The sequence below is a fragment of the Barbus barbus genome (assembly GCF_936440315.1).
Source record: "Barbus barbus genome assembly, chromosome: 37".
Taxonomy (NCBI): domain Eukaryota; kingdom Metazoa; phylum Chordata; class Actinopteri; order Cypriniformes; family Cyprinidae; genus Barbus; species Barbus barbus.
The window spans coordinates 11,924,121-11,942,452 of NC_136715.1; the positions used below are offsets into that span (position 1 = coordinate 11,924,121).

At 36.8% G+C, this 18,332-nt stretch overlaps 2 protein-coding genes across 5 annotated transcripts in view; one reads left to right on the forward strand and one right to left on the reverse strand.

The window, feature by feature from the left end:
* The first annotated feature begins 2,500 nt into the window (after window positions 1–2,500).
* st3gal8 (ST3 beta-galactoside alpha-2,3-sialyltransferase 8) lies at window positions 2,501–16,403 on the forward strand. Of its 2 annotated transcripts, none has more exons than XM_079396076.1 (7): window positions 2,501–2,569; window positions 7,386–8,146; window positions 11,610–11,797; window positions 13,129–13,308; window positions 13,415–13,460; window positions 13,547–13,666; window positions 13,747–16,403. In XM_079396076.1, exons 2-7 carry the CDS (start codon window positions 7,820–7,822, stop codon window positions 13,912–13,914), a joined length of 1,029 nt encoding a protein of 342 aa, XP_079252202.1. In that variant the 5' UTR covers window positions 2,501–2,569; window positions 7,386–7,819; the 3' UTR covers window positions 13,915–16,403. The 2 variants fall into 2 exon arrangements, with proteins under 2 accessions (XP_079252202.1, XP_079252201.1); XM_079396075.1 differs by having other exon boundaries at window positions 2,511–2,573; window positions 13,747–16,401.
* Window positions 15,674–18,332, reverse strand: part of unm_sa1614 (un-named sa1614) — a 39,730-nt gene continuing 37,071 nt past the window's right edge. For 2 of the 3 annotated variants that reach the window (XM_079396069.1, XM_079396068.1), the window contains exon 28: window positions 15,674–17,383. In XM_079396069.1, coding sequence (XP_079252195.1) covers window positions 17,309–17,383 — 75 coding nt within the window. In that variant the 3' untranslated portion in view covers window positions 15,674–17,308. The remainder of the gene's footprint in view (window positions 17,384–18,332) is intronic. The other variant, XM_079396071.1, reaches the window with a different exon arrangement.

Genomic DNA, 18,332 nt, shown 5'->3' on the forward strand with positions numbered 1-18,332 from the left:
ACAAGTATAGTTCATTTCAAACCATTTTGAAAACAACACTTTTTCTCCTTTTTTCCTGGCTAATAAAACAAAAACAAACTAAGAAAACAAAAAACTAGTACGTTATAATAATTTGCTTCTTAATAATCTTTATTTCATAAATAAAGCAAGCAAATACATTTTCATTTGTAAAATCCTTTCATGGCCAGAAACTATATATGTTATTAAATTTAATAACTGTTAATGATGGTTTGCACAGCTGCTTATTGTCCTACATTTAGCTTTCCTACGTGGATATCTCATGTTAGTTCAGTCCTCACCTGCTTATCATACTGTCCTTCAATAGCAATTCCTTAGCCAAACAGCTTTTGCCATCCTTGTAAATTATTAACAAAGCTTAAAAAAACAGCAGCAAAAACAACCCCTGTATCAGTAGCTCTGTGCGTACCTGTCTGTTGTTTTTTTGTTTGTTATGTTTAACTACACAAATGTTTACTATGTAAAACTATTGCAACTATTACTCAACTGCTTTGCGTTATTGTACATAACTTGTTTAGCATCCTGTCATATAGCCTTCAGTAACCATATCTCTTATACAAGTACTTTATGTTCTGTATTTGGTCACATACAAGCAGCACACAATAGTAGTTGTTCTCTTGTTTCTATATGGCATTGAAAACAACTGAAGATATTCTTGAACATCTATACAAGCGATATCAGAAGGACAGCTAAAGATCATTCAAGAAATCAAGAAATGTCAGTCTGCGTCATGAGTGTTTACATTGAGTTTATGCCAAAGTTGGACTAAAGTCTGTTAAACAACTAGATATGGTGTACTTTCTCTTTATATTTCTAACATTAAACAAAAACATCTTAACATGCTCACATATGGACATGAACACACTAGTTTTAATTCAAACCGTATTGTAAATTATCAACAACGGTACAATGACATGACCTCTCATTTCAAAATTGAATTTCTCTTTTCAGCCACGGCTGTTTAGGAAAACATCTACTTTTACTGTATCTTCAGCCTTAAATTACCAGACATGAACAGTTTCTGTGGTTTAATAAGTGTTCTCGTTCTTCATCGATTCAGTTTTGTGGTTTGAAGTGTATGCAAATGATCACAAGCATACACACACTACCGACTTGTTTTATCCAACCAATTTGGCACATTTCTTCTGTCCTACAAAAATGGGCATTGTAAGTCACTGCATTATCTGATGGGTCGCAAAAATGGTTGCTTTTACTCTTATCTTGGATCTGTCCTGTAGTCTTCTGCAAAAATGTGTGTCACTGCTGTCTCTGTGCTTGAGAAAAATTTATCAATTTTATTCTTATTACCATGTTATAACCCTTTTATTTGTGCAATAAAGAGCTTCTTTCCATTTGCTCCCATTAGGTAAGACATTTACCTTTTCCTAATCTTTTATTTTAAATGTTTGTGATGAAAGCAAAAGCTATTTGTCTACATCAGGGTTCTATGTTCAAAATCAAAAAAGTGCATCATGTCCTACTGAATAAATAACCTCGGGGACTGATATACAAAGGTCTAGTCTTCTGTCCAGTTGTGTGGAAGCTGCACTGCTTTATCACGTCAATTAATGTCAAGCTAATTCATTTTGAGTAAACACTGCACTCCCAACAACCTCAGTGGCCTGTGAGGAAACTGCCGCATTGACTAAGCAATGGACAGCTATCAGAGAACCACACAAACCAGACACAGGACAGATGCCAAATGTGCAGATAAGCACTATTAGATTGTTATGATTCTCTCATATTTGATCATTGAAATTTGATCATTTCCCGTAGCTCCCTTTGCACAAGCCCTGCCCACGTTACAATGCGCAACCATGCATGCAGGGAATGTATAGCCTATCTTGAGAATAACACATATGAAACTACATAGAAGTCCTTACATATTGTCTGGATATTCATTTTAAATAGAAAGTATGCTAAAAGCTAAGCTACATCGTTTTTCTGGCTCTTAATAGTTCCTACAGTGGTTTTGCATGTCTTTTTTTTTTTTTTACTAGAACTGCACAGCAAACATGAGGTTTTTTTTCTTTTCCTCAGTGTTTTCCTCATCTTATAGCACATATATAGATAATTAGATTCAGTCTTAGTTATGCGGTGATAATAATTAGCACCCTATTATTAGTAATAGAAAGCCTGTTGCAGGAAACAGCTGATCATGTGATATAAACATGGAAACACCTGCTTCATATAGATTCAAACAACTTTTTCTAGAAGACTGATATGACTTCCTCATATTATGTGAATGCATACCATTTTAATATTTGTTCAAATGCTGTTCATTTGAACAAATATTGCCGCATTGCCGCATTTCTTAATGAGTAAAAGTGACATTTAAAACATAATAATACATAATAGCACACACAAACTGGTGCTGAGAAATTAAGAGATATTAATATTATTAACAGTTACGTTGATTTAAGGTAGGTAGGAAATGTGCGCGCGCGCGCACACACAGACGCAGGACGTAAAGCTTGACATCATTTCTCCTCAGTGCAATACGGAGTAGGCTAACTGTGTGTTAGTCTCCCACACTCGAGCTGAGAACAAGGTGGGTAAGTAGCCTAAACTTATCCCGCTTTCTAGGCGACTGCATCTGATCTTATACTAAACCCGTTTCAACTTTAACAAACCGAACTGAATCTGATGAGAGCAAGCGGTCTCAAATGAGTTAACAGATTTGAGCTGCCGCCTCAAACTTATGTTCTAAATCTTTTTTTTAACCCACACTTCTAGCTAATGCAATGCTAACCAGTCCCTTTTACTACTAAACAACAGGTTTTGGTTACAAGATTTATTTCGAGTTGAACACGGTGATTAAAAGACTTTGATAACTTATCCACGTTTTTTAAACTTACACCGTTAACTTACCTTCCTAAATTAGAGATCATTGAAAAAGTTTTAAAAGGAAAATATAACGTTACTTGAAACTTTTCATTTGGATGTAAACCATGGCTGTGTCTCATATAACTTTATAAGATGCCTACTTAGTTTTTTGGCACGTAATCCACATTATACGTGCGCCACATTATAGTCAAAAATGCTGTTAGGGAGTAGCTAACGAGGCTTTGACAACCCATGAATGACTAAATGCGAGCTGTAGTGTAGAATAAATGGTTTTCCTCTAGACCAGGTGTAATTTAATCACGTATTACTTCTAGTGAAGACTACTTTTCGGTTTATGTGTGAATGAAGGGTTTCAGTGGAGTCGGTTGGTAAAAGGTTGCTACGAAACGTTTTCCTAATTCTTCCCAAATTCACACATAGCTGGTTGAAAATACTTGAATAGAGATCTGTCTAGGTTTGTATCAGAGTTACGTTTTGTGTTGGTTGCAGCTGTCAGAAACGTGCCATGGATTTGCTGGCAAGCTGTGGAACTTTACTGTAAAAATACAGTGATTGGTGACTATAATTAATTTTCTTAAATTATATAGTGTATACATAGCAAATAATATAGTAGATTTATTGTGGATTAATATACAACATATAATTTAAAAACATTTACAATATTTTGTGAAAGTTTATTGGCTTAAAATAATTTTTTACGTTATTAAAACGTACCGTAAGTTTACTCCTTAAACAATAGAGTAAAACTCATTAATGTATAAAAGAATTGGAAATATGTCAGGTAACTGTGTAACATGATTTTACAGTAGCATTTTTACAAAGTTTTATATTGGTAAAATATACTTTACAGAGTTTTACCACGCGAGTTGGCTAAGGGAATAAGAAATGAGAGGCACCTCGTTTTGCATTCTGAAAGATATTCTGGCTATCAGAGAGGTTAAGTGTGCTATGCTTACAGTACTATTGTGGGGGATGGTGGGCTTGGGTTTTTTCCTTCCCTTGTTGAGGGAACCACACCACATGCATCTTCACAACTGCAAGACCGACTTCAATGGAAATGTGAGACCCCAAAAGCCCCTCTGCCCTTAGCAGTCCACTCCACACCTCACTTGAAACTCACACTGTAGTGTTAACATGGCCTGACTCTTTAACATGCTTTGAGCAAAACAAGCCTCTCACGCCTCTGCAAGTTAAAAAGCTTTGGCTGGTATCCAAGGCAAATCTTTTAGAGCAAGGTTTCTCAGCACCTCAGCAGTTTTGATTGCTGTTTTGTAATTACTATTTTTTCTTTTCTGGTGTTCGTTGGTGTAGGAAATAAAAATGGAATGGTAAATCTCAGACACTGTTTATATTTGGTAACACAAGAGAATATGTTTATTTCATATGCGTGGTTAAATGAGAGTGGCTTCCAGGATATGCCTCAGTCTCGACTTTTGCAGACACTTTTTGTAAACACTGATGGTGAAACATGCACCTGAATATTTAGATTAGAAGTCAGATATATTTTGTCAACCGCAAGATGCTTCGACTCAGATTTAACTAGATTGCAATCAGCGTTTAACATTTTAAACACCCAGTTTTATAATGCAAGACAATAAATGCAGTGTAGAGAAAATAAATTAAGTGAAAAAAGAAAAAAGTTTAAATTAATTACCATTATATTATTTTATTCTAAAATTGTATATTTCAAGAGAACTTACATTACAATAGTTAAATAACAACCAAACCATGGTGGAAATGTATATTTTGCATTAAAAGCAGCTTGTGATGGAATCAAGAACAATAATTAAATTATTTAAAATCTTAATGTTCGCAAAACCCATAACAAGACGCAAAAATTTCAGATAACGCCAACTTTGGATCCATATATAAAACTGTCTAATATCATCCTTATATTGTAATCATTGTAATGAGTTGTAATTACTACTTGGCATAACAAATATTATATCTGTATGTTACTACCATATGTATGTTACACTGATACACTATATCTGGTAGATAACCAAATTCCTGATTGTAGGACAGAAACAAGCATTTTCTTTAAAGTGGCTTTGACACAATATGTATTGTGAAAAGCACTATAAAATTAAACTTAAATTGAATTGAAAGATTTGTTAACGAAGACCACAATGTTTATAGAAAGGTTACCCCGCAATGTGCTATATGCCAGTTAGCAACGCCCATTGTCTTTAGAGAGGCTAGTTACATTTGGTCCTTTCCAAATCCTGAGATTGTATTCACAGCCCTGATAGTTCTGAAAGGTTATGTCATTTATTAATTACTGTTTGCTTGAAGTGTGGTTGCCTTCCAAACCCAGTGTGTACCTCAAGGCTCACACAGAAAGTTTGGGCAGAAGTCCTGTGAAAAGGGGTCCCTTTTGCTGAGTAAAGGGCACATTTTAATGAGCAATCAAATCGGAATAGTTTGGCACTTATTGAGGAGCTTCTGGTTACAGCAGTATGAGAGTCCCAGTTGACATTGGTATGCAAATGAATGAATTCAGCTGAAAAACTATGCAACTAAAAAACACACAGCAGGTTTTCATTGTGTTGGTTCTATCTGTTCTTTGACCATGCAAAGCCAGATTAGGCAGGAGTGTTGTTGATCCACGGTAACTTGGCAGGGTATCAAGACATTGACATTTGCTCTTTTTTCAAATTGTGAGAATCACTGTTATCTTTAGAAGACCGTCACAATACGCAGGCTCCCTACTTACCACTGCAAATATTACTTTGGCCAAATATATATTTAGAGCCACTTGTAGGGAAACAAAATGTCTTTCTAGTGCACTACAGCTGTTGTAATTCCCCCTGATTAGTTTTCTGAATGGGCTGCTTGTTTTTCATCTTAAGCGAATGAGAACGTTCTGGATTCAACAGCTCTGGATTGGTTACTTTAAGCTCATTTTGCGCATACTTTGAACAGTGAACGGTGGGGGAGACTCATCTCTACCACCACATTGCTGACTAGGTGGGTTTGGCACGCTGACCTGAGATGTAATTCTGTTTGGTCTGTAGTGAGACAGCTGTCTGGCAGAGAGAGACGGTTCTTCTGAATCAGCTGAACGTCAGCTGATCCCACATCCCCCACCCCATTACCAGCGTCTCCCTGCTCCACTGGACACGGCTCCCTAACTGAAGAGGAAAGTCTGGAACTTCCTGTTTAGCATATAGGATAAAATTGCTGCTCTGCTCTGCAGTCGCTTTGGCTGTGGTGTCTGGAGAAGCCTTTTTTTTTCTTTCAAAGTAAAGTGGATGTTTCAAGGATGCTTGTTAAGGAGATCAAGCAGGCTATTTAAGTACCATGGATCAAGTAAAGAGCTCTAGACTGGGAATTGTGGGAGTAGTTGTGTTTGACAGTCATCAATCTAAAGATGGATTGCTTCATCAGTGCGATTGGTCAAACGCAGTCTGCGGCACTTTATTTATATAGTTCTTCATTGTGGATGTGATGGGGGTGCGAGGGAGATTCAGCCACATTCTTGCAGTCTCAGCAGGAGACAACAGTTGGCAACAGTAGCATTTCTGCATCTTGTCTTATATTAACTATATTTTAAGAATTAGGCGACAGACAGACTTCCTCTTACATCAATTCGTCATGACTGAAGGTGAAAACAGGATTGTGAAGCTAAATGATTCTTTCAGAGTGAGTTTCGTAAATTGACTTTAAAAGGATAATTCACATAAAAGTGGAAATTCTGTGTTTGTTTACTCACCCTCATGTACTTCAAAAATCATATGACTTAATTTCTTCATTCTTAATCTTCTTCATCTTCATCATCAGAAGGAAAAAATACTCTTGTTCCATGCAGTAACGAGAAATGTGGACTAGCTTCAAAAAGGATCCAAAAACACCTTCAAATTAGTTAATATGGCTTCATGTGAGGAAGTGACTGTTATTCACTTAAGTCTAGCTAAACTCAAGTAACAAAATACATTTGTAATAAGAGCAAGGTAGTAACTGGCTACATGCCGCTTTGGATTACGTAATCGTTCCAAAAATGAAGTACTTGAAATTAGGATATATTGCATTTTAAAATGCTCATAATCAGATTACACTTACTTTTTATGGATTATATAGTATTTACACAATGGCATTATATTATTAATAATTTATTGATTCTCCCTAATTATTCTTTTTTTCCTGTTTTAAATTTTCTTTTCTAAAACTCCTACTGTGTATCATACCATTCAGATTTGATATTCACAAGACAGAAAGAAATATATTTTCAATATTGCATGTTTAATGGTAAGTTTAAAACAAGTTTAATAAAAAAGCAATCTAAAAAGTAGTGAGAATACATTACCTAAAATGAGTAACCTAGATTACGTTACTAACTACAGTTTTCATTATGTAATCTGTAATTAGTAATGGACTACTACAATTTGGAAGAAATCTACTCAGCACTGTTTGTGAGTGAACTATTTGGACCAGTTTTGAAAGGCGAAGCAGTTCATTTATAAATCAGATAATGAAATTGTGAAAAACCTTTCTAAATGTTGATGTTCTTCTTCTTTCAGGAATGAGGAGCCTTGGCAGCAGTGGGTGCTACTTTAGGATAAATGCGGAATGAAATATGAGCACATACAGTTGTACAGACAGGAAGTGAAGGTGCTTTGCCTCTTTCTCATTTCCTTCAAGGAACTGAACATTGAGAAACAGCACGTCTGTCTCTTTTTAGCATGTTCCACTGTGAGGCCTCGGGCTTTGGCTTTGCAAAATCATGACAGCATGGACAGATAGAACAAGGCCATAATGGACAATCCTGGATTGAAAATCCTTTAATTTTCCACCTCAGAGGCCATTTTATTTTGTAAAGCAACTCCTCATAGACCATAAAACCCACAATCCATTTGGCAGGAACAAGCCAAGATAGAAGTGAATTCCTGTTACTGTGGTGGTTCCTTTAAATCTTTTCTGGAAAATCCACCCCGAGGTTTAGTCTGCCTTAACCATGATGTTGAGAAGAAAACTGTACTTAGGCGCTTTGCTAGGTGCTATTTTGTTTTTAATGATAGCTGCTCACACCATTCAGAGGGCCAGTGTTGTGCCCATCACAGATTTACCCACTCATCACGATTTCAGGATACCAATGAAGAACCAGACACAGTTACAGACGGTTGTCACAGAGCCAAAACGAGGTCATTCCTGTAGCTGTCCATCCTGTATAGCAGACAAGGGTGTTTCGGAGTGGTTTGACCAACACTATGATCATAAACATCAACCTTACCTCACCGGCAGGGATGATGACATAGATCCACTTTCTCTGAAGTGGTGGCTGGTAAGTGGCACATTGATGTTTAACTTCTGCATTTAGTTAGTCTAAGGCTGCCAGACATTTTTAAATTCAAATTAAACGAATTGCATGATATGCTGGATAATTAATCAAATAATTCACATTCATCTCAGTGTTTGCCCCCAAATGAAGATAATTCAAACATATTATTATAATCCAATACATAAACTTAAATAATGGAGTATCTTTGGCTACTGCAGTAAGGCACACAGTTTTTTTTTTTTTTTTATGTGAAGTAGCGACAGATAATTCATTCCGTATGGCGATGTACATTCCATTGTAACAAATGGATGAATACTTCACAATACGAGCAATAACTTACTAAATTTTATTTAGAAAATAGGTTGTTTGCATTTTGAATAACACGGTAACACAATATGGCAGTGCTGTGGCTAACTACTATTAGACCACATCCTATTTTTGTTTTTCACATCTCTGTTCTCACCAAAATGGTAGTGATGTGGCAGCTGGCCTATATCTCCACTCACTGAGCAATGATAGAACGGACTAAATTACTGCATAACCTACTCATAGACAATCATGCTCTTTGTTAATCATTTTAGTCTTAAATTTGAGAAAATATAAGTAATTTAATTATTCTTCAATGCAGAAGTAAGCCTATGGCCAAGACTTCGGGTTCATTAGCCTCTATTGGGAAATAACGAGTATGTTCATAATTAAGAAAATACATTCAAATAATATGGTAAGACAAGCAGTAAAACGAGCTGTTTTGTATAGCTATAAATTGTTTGTACACGGTTAATGTAAAAATGAAAAGAATTGAATTGTTGTTGTTGTTGTAAGTATATTTAACCAATACAAAGTAACTGGGATATGAATTTACTTTTGATTTAAAAAACAAAAACTGACCTCCTCATTTCAGAACATCACTGCACACCACTGATGTAGATTTATGTACATTTAGTTTTCCAGTTTCTGCAAAGAGTTGGACAGTTAATTTTGCATTTGTTCCTAGATTCATTTGTTAGTCTCTAGACAGCCATTGACCTCTCAGAGAGACGGAATAGCTCTTGGGATTCTCAGGCATGACTCTAAAGTTGTATCCTCATAGCTAGATATCATTTCCCCTTTCTGGCACATGGACACGTCAGGGAAAGACAACAGCTGGTGTGTTCATTCCAGACCCACTCAAGTTCACTTACTACCATCATATCTGTTTGCCAAACATCATTAATGCAATGGCGTGGATCCCCAGAGCTGCAGTCATTATCTGGTTTCCTTAAACAAAAAAGTAATTCTCTTTAGGGAACAAGTGCACAAGTAGGCCCTTCGGCCCTGCCATGTGTTTCACTAAGGTTTAATTTAGCCTAATTAAAGGCTTTCAGGCTATGGGAGTGTACTCGGATAATGTAACGGAGCCAGCGAGACGTGAGGCATACGGATCCATGTGCAAGCTTTTATTAAACAGAGACGTGGTCAAAACACAGGCAGGGTTAAACATCAGTTAACAGATATGTTGAGGACGAGACACAAGAGTATTCCGAGGGCATGCGTGGGTCGTCGATAGGTGAACAATATCCAAAGGGTTTAGACAAGAGGGGTAATCCGAGAACGCACGAGCAATAGTCCAAGCAGGGGCAAACAGAGTCCAAACGGAAAGACGAAGGGTAAATACAGGAAACACGGGCAAGAATCAAAACACGAGAAAACAGAAAAGGCAAGACAAAGACAACTAAGTGGGTTCCGTATCGCAGCTAAAACTAGGAGAGTAATAAATGCAGAACAATACTGGAACTAAACAGGAACACAGAATGGCTCGGTTTGCAACACTAGGGAAGTGCTACACTCAGAACAATACTCGGAAATTAGATCAGGAACTGAATTTGTTTTATATGGTGTGTGTAATAATAAAAACGCTTATTTTGTTTACTAGGATGAGAGTTGCTGAAATCGCGTTTGGTCTCGTACTGTATCGTGTATCTTGTCAGTGTGTGCACTTGCTTGGCCATTTGTAGTTGATAAACAGGAAAGTGGGTTCAAGCGCCAGCAGAAGGCAGTGTAATGGAAGTGGTCTTTAAGAGAAGCAGTCTATCAGCGGAAGTTTAAAATCAGCTCGTAAGTGTATTTACTTGACTCAGTGTTTAGCGCATTTGCCGTTGCTAGGAAACGCTTATTTTGTTTACTAGGATGAGAGTTGCTGAAATCGCGTTTGGTCTCGTACTGTATCGTGTATCTTGTCAGTGTGTGCACTTGCTTGGCCATTTGTAGTTGATAAACAGGAAAGTGGGTCCAGCTGAATTGAAATGATCATTTGTTGGATTGGTATAATAAAGGTTATTATACCGCGGCAGCGGTCGCGGCAGTCGTCGTGTGAAGCCCTCTTAGTGTGAAGACCGAAGAGTGTAAAGACCATCGACTCTACCGTGCGACTCCACCGGGCAGGGACACCGGCAAGGGATAGTAGTAGCTTTTTATTTAATTTTTTCATTGATATGTTTATTATTGAAATGTTGTTGTTATATGCATGTGTCAATTTTATTTAATTTCTTTATTTTCTTAAATATGTGGGTAGACAGTATTTATAGAGTTGTAACTTTTTAGTTTTAGTTACTTTTTCTTATTTGTAAGTCGCTTTGGACAAAAGCGTCTGCTAAATGACAAAAGTAAGTAAAGTAAGTAAGTAAAGTAATAGTTCTCAGGTGAGATAGATGATGGGAATTGTAGTCCGTGGGTGACGTGCAACAGTAGTGTAGTGCAAGAGTCAATACGATGGAAAGGCGACCTCTGGTGGCTATCGGGCAGAAGGCCACAGACCGGATTCGTGACAGATAAGCTTGACATTGGTGTGCCTCAAGAATGTAGAATTTTCATATGGCACATAAACGTTGGGCAGTATTTGCTAGGGATGAAATCTCTAGGCACATCACAATTTGATTCGATTATGGTTCAGAGGGCTGTGATGTGGTGATAAAATGATTATCTATGCATCTTTTTCTCCTCACTGTGTGACTACTGAGTACTTTTGAGGCAAAGTATTTATAAAAAAATGTTTTAATATAAATGAATTAGTTTACTGACTTTGTCAGATTTGTGTATTTTTATTGTTACTAATTTTAAGTTATGGTTTTATTTAGTTAAGTTAGTTAAGCCTGTGATTGGCCTTGTATCTCGCTTCAACCATGATACTTTATGCAAGCTTTTATATTTATTCGATATTGTGTGTTTGTGTGATAAAGCAAAAACAACTGTCTCTAGTGCACACAAGTGCCATCACATGTATGAAGAGAAAAAAACTAAGCTTGGAATCAATTCTGAAAATTTCAAAGACTCCCACCTCTTCTATTTTCCACATATACAATAAGATTGGAATAGTTGGGATAGCCAAACTTCTTCCCTTTTAACCTTAAAGATGTAAAGATTAGTAGCTTGAAATTTGGAGGTTAGCTTTGTAAGTTATAAGTTGTACTTATCATATTGTTTTGTATAGTCTTTGCAGGCATCTGATGGAATGATCAAGGACATCACCCAGAAGATGTTTAAGATCATTTCCCCTCCAACTGAGAATGAAATGCCACAGCAGAACCAGTGCCGGAAGTGTGCAGTTGTTGGAAACTCAGGGAATCTGTTGAAGTCCAAATATGGAACCTTAATAGATTCCCACTCAGTTGTTATTAGGTCTGTTTTCTACTCTTTGTATGTCTGGTCTAAACTTATAAAAAGACAATTCATCGATTAAATTGCACGTCCTGACTTTTGCTGAGGAAGATTTGTTCCTAGGTCAACATATTTTGTTGACCCTGGAACAACATTTTAATCCAAAAATTTAGTCTTGACCATATCCTTACACCTAAACCTAACCTTAAAGAAGACATAACACGCAGTTTCACTCAATCTCATGTTAATCTTGAGTACCAATAGAGTAGTATTGCATCCTTCATATCTCCAAAAAGTCTTTAGTTTTAGCATATTTATAAAAGAAAGATACAGGTTTATGATTCTCTCCGAAAAAAGGCGAGCTCTTGGAGGCGCGTCATGGGCAGAGCTAAAGAGTGGCGAGCACCTGAGCGCCGATTGCCAACAAAACAGAGACATTTGATGCTGTTTCACTTACCGTCTGCAGTTCCGAATCATGACCGGGATCTTTTATGGCTGGGACTGCTCCATCTTTCAGTATCAAACGATGTGCAAATCCAGCATCGAACTGGGCCTTGTTTAAAACGTTCGTCAACAAACACACTTGAGAAACTGTTTACGTAACGCTGGGTTCTTCGGGAAGCTGAACAAGGTTATCTTTCCCTCACAACCAAAAACACACTTCTTTAGAGACATTCTTGCCGAGCGAGTCCCGTGCAGTGCAGCCGAATGAAAAACGTTGATGGGCTCGCTCTTGCTCTCGCTCTGGTCGATGCGTGCACGAATGCCCATATAAGGAGTTCCACCCTCGTCTATGTCATGAAGAGCCACGATCAAAAAACTCACAGAACCCGGAAGTAAGATTTTTGGCACAAAAATACTCTGTCCAAATAGTTTTTTTGAAACTTTGTCCATGCTTAGCATGACAATCCAACTCTTTAACAGTGTAAACAACACTGAATGCATGAAACAGCATTGTACGCCCACTTTAACCACGAGTACTCCCTAAAATCAGAGGAAATGATAGATGAATGAGACGGATGTACAAGCACCAAACACTGATTGTAAGCCTAAAGTTCACAAAAACTATAAGCTGGTTCTTCAAGTCTGATTGGTTAATCACAATGTTGTTCCAGAGTCAACAAAGATGTTGATCCAGGAACATCTCGCACTTGGTGAAATCAAGTTCTGCCAAAAAAACAAAACAAAAAATTTGATAGATATTTGAAAGATATCTTTTTGTCTATACACTGAAAGTCAATCCCCTTTGACTTTCACTGTATGATCAATTTATTTATTTTTTTCTTGAGTAACGTAACCAATAAGTGCAGGAGTTTTTTTTACTAATGCATTTGAATTGGAATGTCCCACAGAATGAATAAGGCTGTAACTGTGGGATTTGAAGAGGATGTTGGTAACCGAACCACCCACCACTTCATGTACCCTGAGAGTGCGATCGATCTGAGACCTGATGTCCATCTCGTCCTTCTTCCCTTCAAACTGAAAGACATGCAGTGGTTGTCCAGCGCCCTTTCCACAGGAGAAATCAAAATGTATGTCATAATCTTTCTAAAAAAATGCACAACAGATTATAAGTAAAATCACTCTAAAAATCGTTTTCCTCTCTCTTTGCTAAAACTGTTTGTATATCCCAAACAGGACGTACATGAGAGTGAAAAATCGTGTAGAAGCTGACAAAGACAAGGTGAGTGTTAATCAGGCTAAAGCTTGTAAATCCATAAATGCATCCATCTGTTAAGCCTAATTCATCCTATCGTGTGTGTCGTCCAGGTGATGGTTATAAATCCAGCCTTCTTTAAATACACGCATGACAAATGGACAGAACGTCATGGAAGGTATCCTTCCACCGGGATAGTAGCCATTATATTTGCTCTGCATCGCTGTGATGAGGTCTGTACTTGTATTTACTGCCAAGATAACAATTTCTGCCTCACCAGACCATTCTCACTTACGATGTTTTGTCCCAATAGGTGTCAGTGTTTGGATATGGGGCAGACAAGCAAGGAAACTGGCACCACTACTGGGAGTACAACAGATACGCCGGTGCTTTTCGAAAGACGGGCGTCCACAATGCAGATTTTGAGACTGAGATCATTCAGAGGCTCAACAAAGAGGGCAAAATCAAAGTGTACAGATGAGCCTGTAATTGTGGCCTTCACTGACTCAGTACTGCTCAAGCCAGGACGTGCAGCAGCTGTATGGAAGCCAAAGAGACGCAGATCTGTGATCCACCCTACCATTAATTGACCACTCTGAACTGCACTGAACCAAACCCACAGACATCAAGCTGTAGTCCTAAGACCGAATGAACTACTTCTGTTCTTTCACTTGCTTTGTGCCTGAAGAAAAGATGGATGATTGCGTTCCTTCAGGGTATTGAAACTTTGAAGATGACAAACAGTAAGCAAAACGGCTTGATCTGAGCCTCCTTATACTGTTTCTTTCTTTCTGCAACTGTTCTGACTAGCCTCACACAATGCCTGTATTGCAAATGTATAGTCAACAAAGCTGTCCACACAGCTGTCCAAGAAAGATGTTGTTCATCAGCAGTTTTCAGGACATTAAAGCCTTAAAGTCAACATGAAGCAGAATTCGCAACCCAGCAACAGAATATTAGATGAGATGGGGTTGATTTTATCTATTGGATCTATTTATCTATTTAATTGATTGGATCATGAAAAGTGGGTGTTTTGGTTGGAGAGTTTTATGTCAGCCGAAAAGGAAATGCGTTTCGGAGGCCAAGCAAGTTGTTAAATTTTGATGAAAGCTTATGAAAACAGTTTTTTTAAATAGCACGTAATGATAAATCATGCAAAATAAGCCCAGTATTAAAAGGATAGTTCACCCAAAAAAAACTCTTCTTCACATTGGGGAACATAGGGGTTCAAACGATATTGGACCCCATTGACTTTTATTTCATGGACAAAAAAAACACTAGTCAACATTTGAAGTAGATTAAAATCTTTCATCTAAGTTGTCCTAAAATCAAAATGCGTTCTTGTCTTAAGACAACTTTGATGAAAGGTTTTGATCCACTTCAAATGTTGACTACTGTATTTTAAATATATTTTTTTAAATCATGCCGGTTTGGAACGACATGAGGGTGAGAAACTGATGACACTAATTTTATTTTTGAGTGAAGTGAAGTACATAAGTTCAGTTTAAATTTCATGTTAACCTTTAATTTCAACATCAATGTCATTTTGACATCGTTCAAGCCACCACACATTTCCTGTGTTCTTTTTGAAGAAAAATTTTTCACCTTAAAGTTCTGTCATTATTTATGCATACTGAAATCAGCTAAATATAGCCAAACCACATGCTGGAAGATGTATTTGTCCCATGGAGCTGTGAAAACACATTCTAGATTGTAGTTGAGATTGTGTTGTTGTGTTAATCTCATTATATACCTTTAGACCAAAGCCGTCCCTAGAGTGTTCTCAGTGACACTCATACAATAGCCTGCCTTATGATTTACAGATGTGATAGAGCACATGCTGTATTTTCATACATCTTTCATTCATTATCTCTCTTTTTCCTGAATTACAATTGATCTCTGTATTTTTATAGTTGAAATTACTAGTGGTAGATGTTCTGTGTTTTTTTCCCCCCTTTTCTAGTTTGCATTATTGTGAACTGTTTTAAGGACTGTGACAAGGTTGAAACTTGAGCTGTAATTTCATTGTTGCCAAGTGTTTTCAAGCTGTCGGGTTTTTTTTCTGTTCTCAAATGTATTTTAGCTTTGGATTCTTTGCTTCATGTCAATCAGTGGCTGTATCAGTTTACAGAGTTTGCATGGAGAACAGTCAATTCTGAACACGCGAATCAATAAATCATCTTTGGAGAATTATTGTTTAGACAAAATACAAAAAGAAACTTGACATGAAAGTGTGTTTTAACAATCTATTTTGAAACAGAACCAAAGCATAAACAATAAAAAAATTGAATTCAAAAGTCACAGTTTAAGGGCATCCAGGACAGTATTAAAAAAATTTAAAATATTTGATATTGTTGCATAAATAAAAAAGATACAGAAAAACATACAAGCCTATTTTTTAATGAGATACACAATACATAAATATCTCACAATACCCTAAGTTTCCCATTCAGGTTCTTCAACAAATAAAAAGCAGAGCTAAAACCACAAGTTCAATTTTTAATACATGATGGTGTATACATAAGTTCCTCTAATGCAAGTAGAGAAACAGCTCACCAATTATAATTGAACATTTCAATCCAAGGTATAAAAAACTGTAGCCAAATGAGTTTTTATGGTTTTGTTTACTTGTCATATTCTCAAACAACATGTGACCGCAGATTTAATATTCCGTGGGTGTGAAATGATTAGCAAAAATGTCTTCTGCCACAAGTAGTTCTCTACTCTCCAAGCACTTTGTTAGTACATGTTCAAAGACTGTCCAGCTGACTGTGATGGTTTGATCGCATTGTAATGGCCAAATTAAGTGGTGTGTGCACATCTTTGTAAGCTTCTATGTTCTATGATGTTTTGTGTGAACCTGTGATTAATCTGTGTTCTGTTTTCAATAAACCACTTACTTTACTATTTATTCAGTGATTTTTCATCTGAAGTTACGGAAATAACTGAACAATAAATGGGTGATCTCACAATCTCCTGTTTCTTTTCTCCAAAAAAAAAATGTTCATCAGAAAGAAATGTTTTAGGACCGTTAAAGTTTTATTACAACTTATATAAATGTATTTTTGTGTTTTATTTTTAAAGCACTTTTCTTTCCAAATTGTCGCTACAATGTGAAAAAATCTCATTCTAATTACTTAAATGCAAAAAATATGAAGTTTTGTAGTATTTAAACTTGTATACCAGTGTTATGGTATGTTCCCTGCTTTTACATGAAACAAATACTGTTTACAGTATTTAATACAGTAATGGAAATAAGAATTTAAAATTAGAATAGAATTTTTGAAAAACATAAGACTCTTGGGGAAAATGTGCTTAAATGTTTGAAAAAGTCACAAAGCAAAAATTCTTGGTATAAAAAAAAAAAAAAATTTCTTCTTTAAAATGTAGGCGAAATATGACCCGGATGTGTTTTGGCATTTGTTACCCTGTCGCAGAAGATTGTGCTTTAAAGCTGTTGTCTACACAATCTGTGCACTTCATTTTCGTAATACAAACCTATGATCTGACATTTATGATTCCTCATATTTGAGTACAGTTCAATGTAACATGCAGTTCATGCTGTGTGTGCTTTTGAAGCATTTTTAGGAGAGTACATGATGGTAGATTTCGGTAGAGGCTGGTCTGTGGATGGATCAGATGGCATGATTCTCATATGTGAGGGGCCTGAACAACTGCAAAAAGTTTTGTTCACAGCACAACATGTTCCACATATCCCATCTCTCTTGGCGCTGCAGACGGGCCTGTGAGTGCTGCTTTGTTATGCTGATTCTTCATTACCGATGGTTCTGTGGGTAGACTTCAAGCCCATCATTTCCCAGGGTGCTTTGGCAGTAGAGTCGACCGTGCTATGATTTCAGCGCCATTGGCCGGCTTCATTCAGCGAGCATAGAGACAAACGATGCTGGAAATAAGCCCGTTCTGTCTGGCTGTCCCTCGATGTAGCCGTGCTGAAAGGGAGATATTGCTGGCTCTGGTTAAAGTCATCAAAAGGAAGGATGATACATTCAATTAAATAAAGGGGCGGAAATAATAAAGGAAGTAATGTTATGAACAAGAGCTGTGCGTCCTTAATGAAAAAGGAATGATGCGAACAAAAAAGATGTGGGACGTGTGAGGATGTTTAAAATAAGATGCAAATCAGGATCCATTTCGCTTGAAAAGCTCTTTCCTGCATGCCACGTTTTTCTCTGTGAATCTACATTTTTATTCTTATGATGGGTCATCCAGAGGCTATTTTTCCTGTAGAAGAATCTGCAGGATATTAGACAAGCCCACTGGAGACATATGGGCGGCTCTCTGACTCAGATATGGAGGCAGAGCAGAATAAAACATGGACCCAGAGAGCTTTGCTCTGATCAGTTCCATCTGCTCCCATAGGATCATTCGATTCATCTGCACACACACAGCATGAGTCTGTCAAAGGCTAACAACCTGCAGCTTCCTCATCAAAACCATCTTTAACCGTAACAAGGAATTTGAGACATTTATACCAAATAAAAATTGACTATATTTAGTGGCATGTTAAACAAGCAAGCACAAGAGAATAAGCATTTTTATGCCATGGATTCCCTCAGGATTTCCCCTTTGAATTTAAGAGTACAAAATAGTCAACTGGAGATATTTAGATACATATGCTCATCAGCATAAATTAAAAAGTCACTCAAGTGAATGTTAAAACCCCTGTTTAAACAAAAACCTAAAACATAGATTGTCACATTCTTATCAGTGTTGTTATTGCGAACCAAAACATAAAACTTTGATCTTTTTCAGTAATTGAAATAAAACTTAAAAAGTAAATAATTAAAATATAAAATAAAACTGAAATAAAAATCAATGAAAGCTATATCGGTATAAATATGTAAACATTAATCTAATAAAAATGACAAAAGTAGATAA

Excerpts from the sequence above, each read along its gene's own strand:
- st3gal8 (XM_079396076.1), top strand. The coding sequence starts at position 7,820 with ATGATGTTGAGAAGAAAACTGTACTTAGGCGCTTTGCTAGGTGCTATT. Across the intron at positions 8,147-11,609 it reads TTTCTCTGAAGTGGTGGCTG|TCTTTGCAGGCATCTGATGG; the intron begins GTAAGTGGCACA and ends TGTTTTGTATAG. Across the intron at positions 11,798-13,128 it reads TCCCACTCAGTTGTTATTAG|AATGAATAAGGCTGTAACTG; the intron begins GTCTGTTTTCTA and ends AATGTCCCACAG.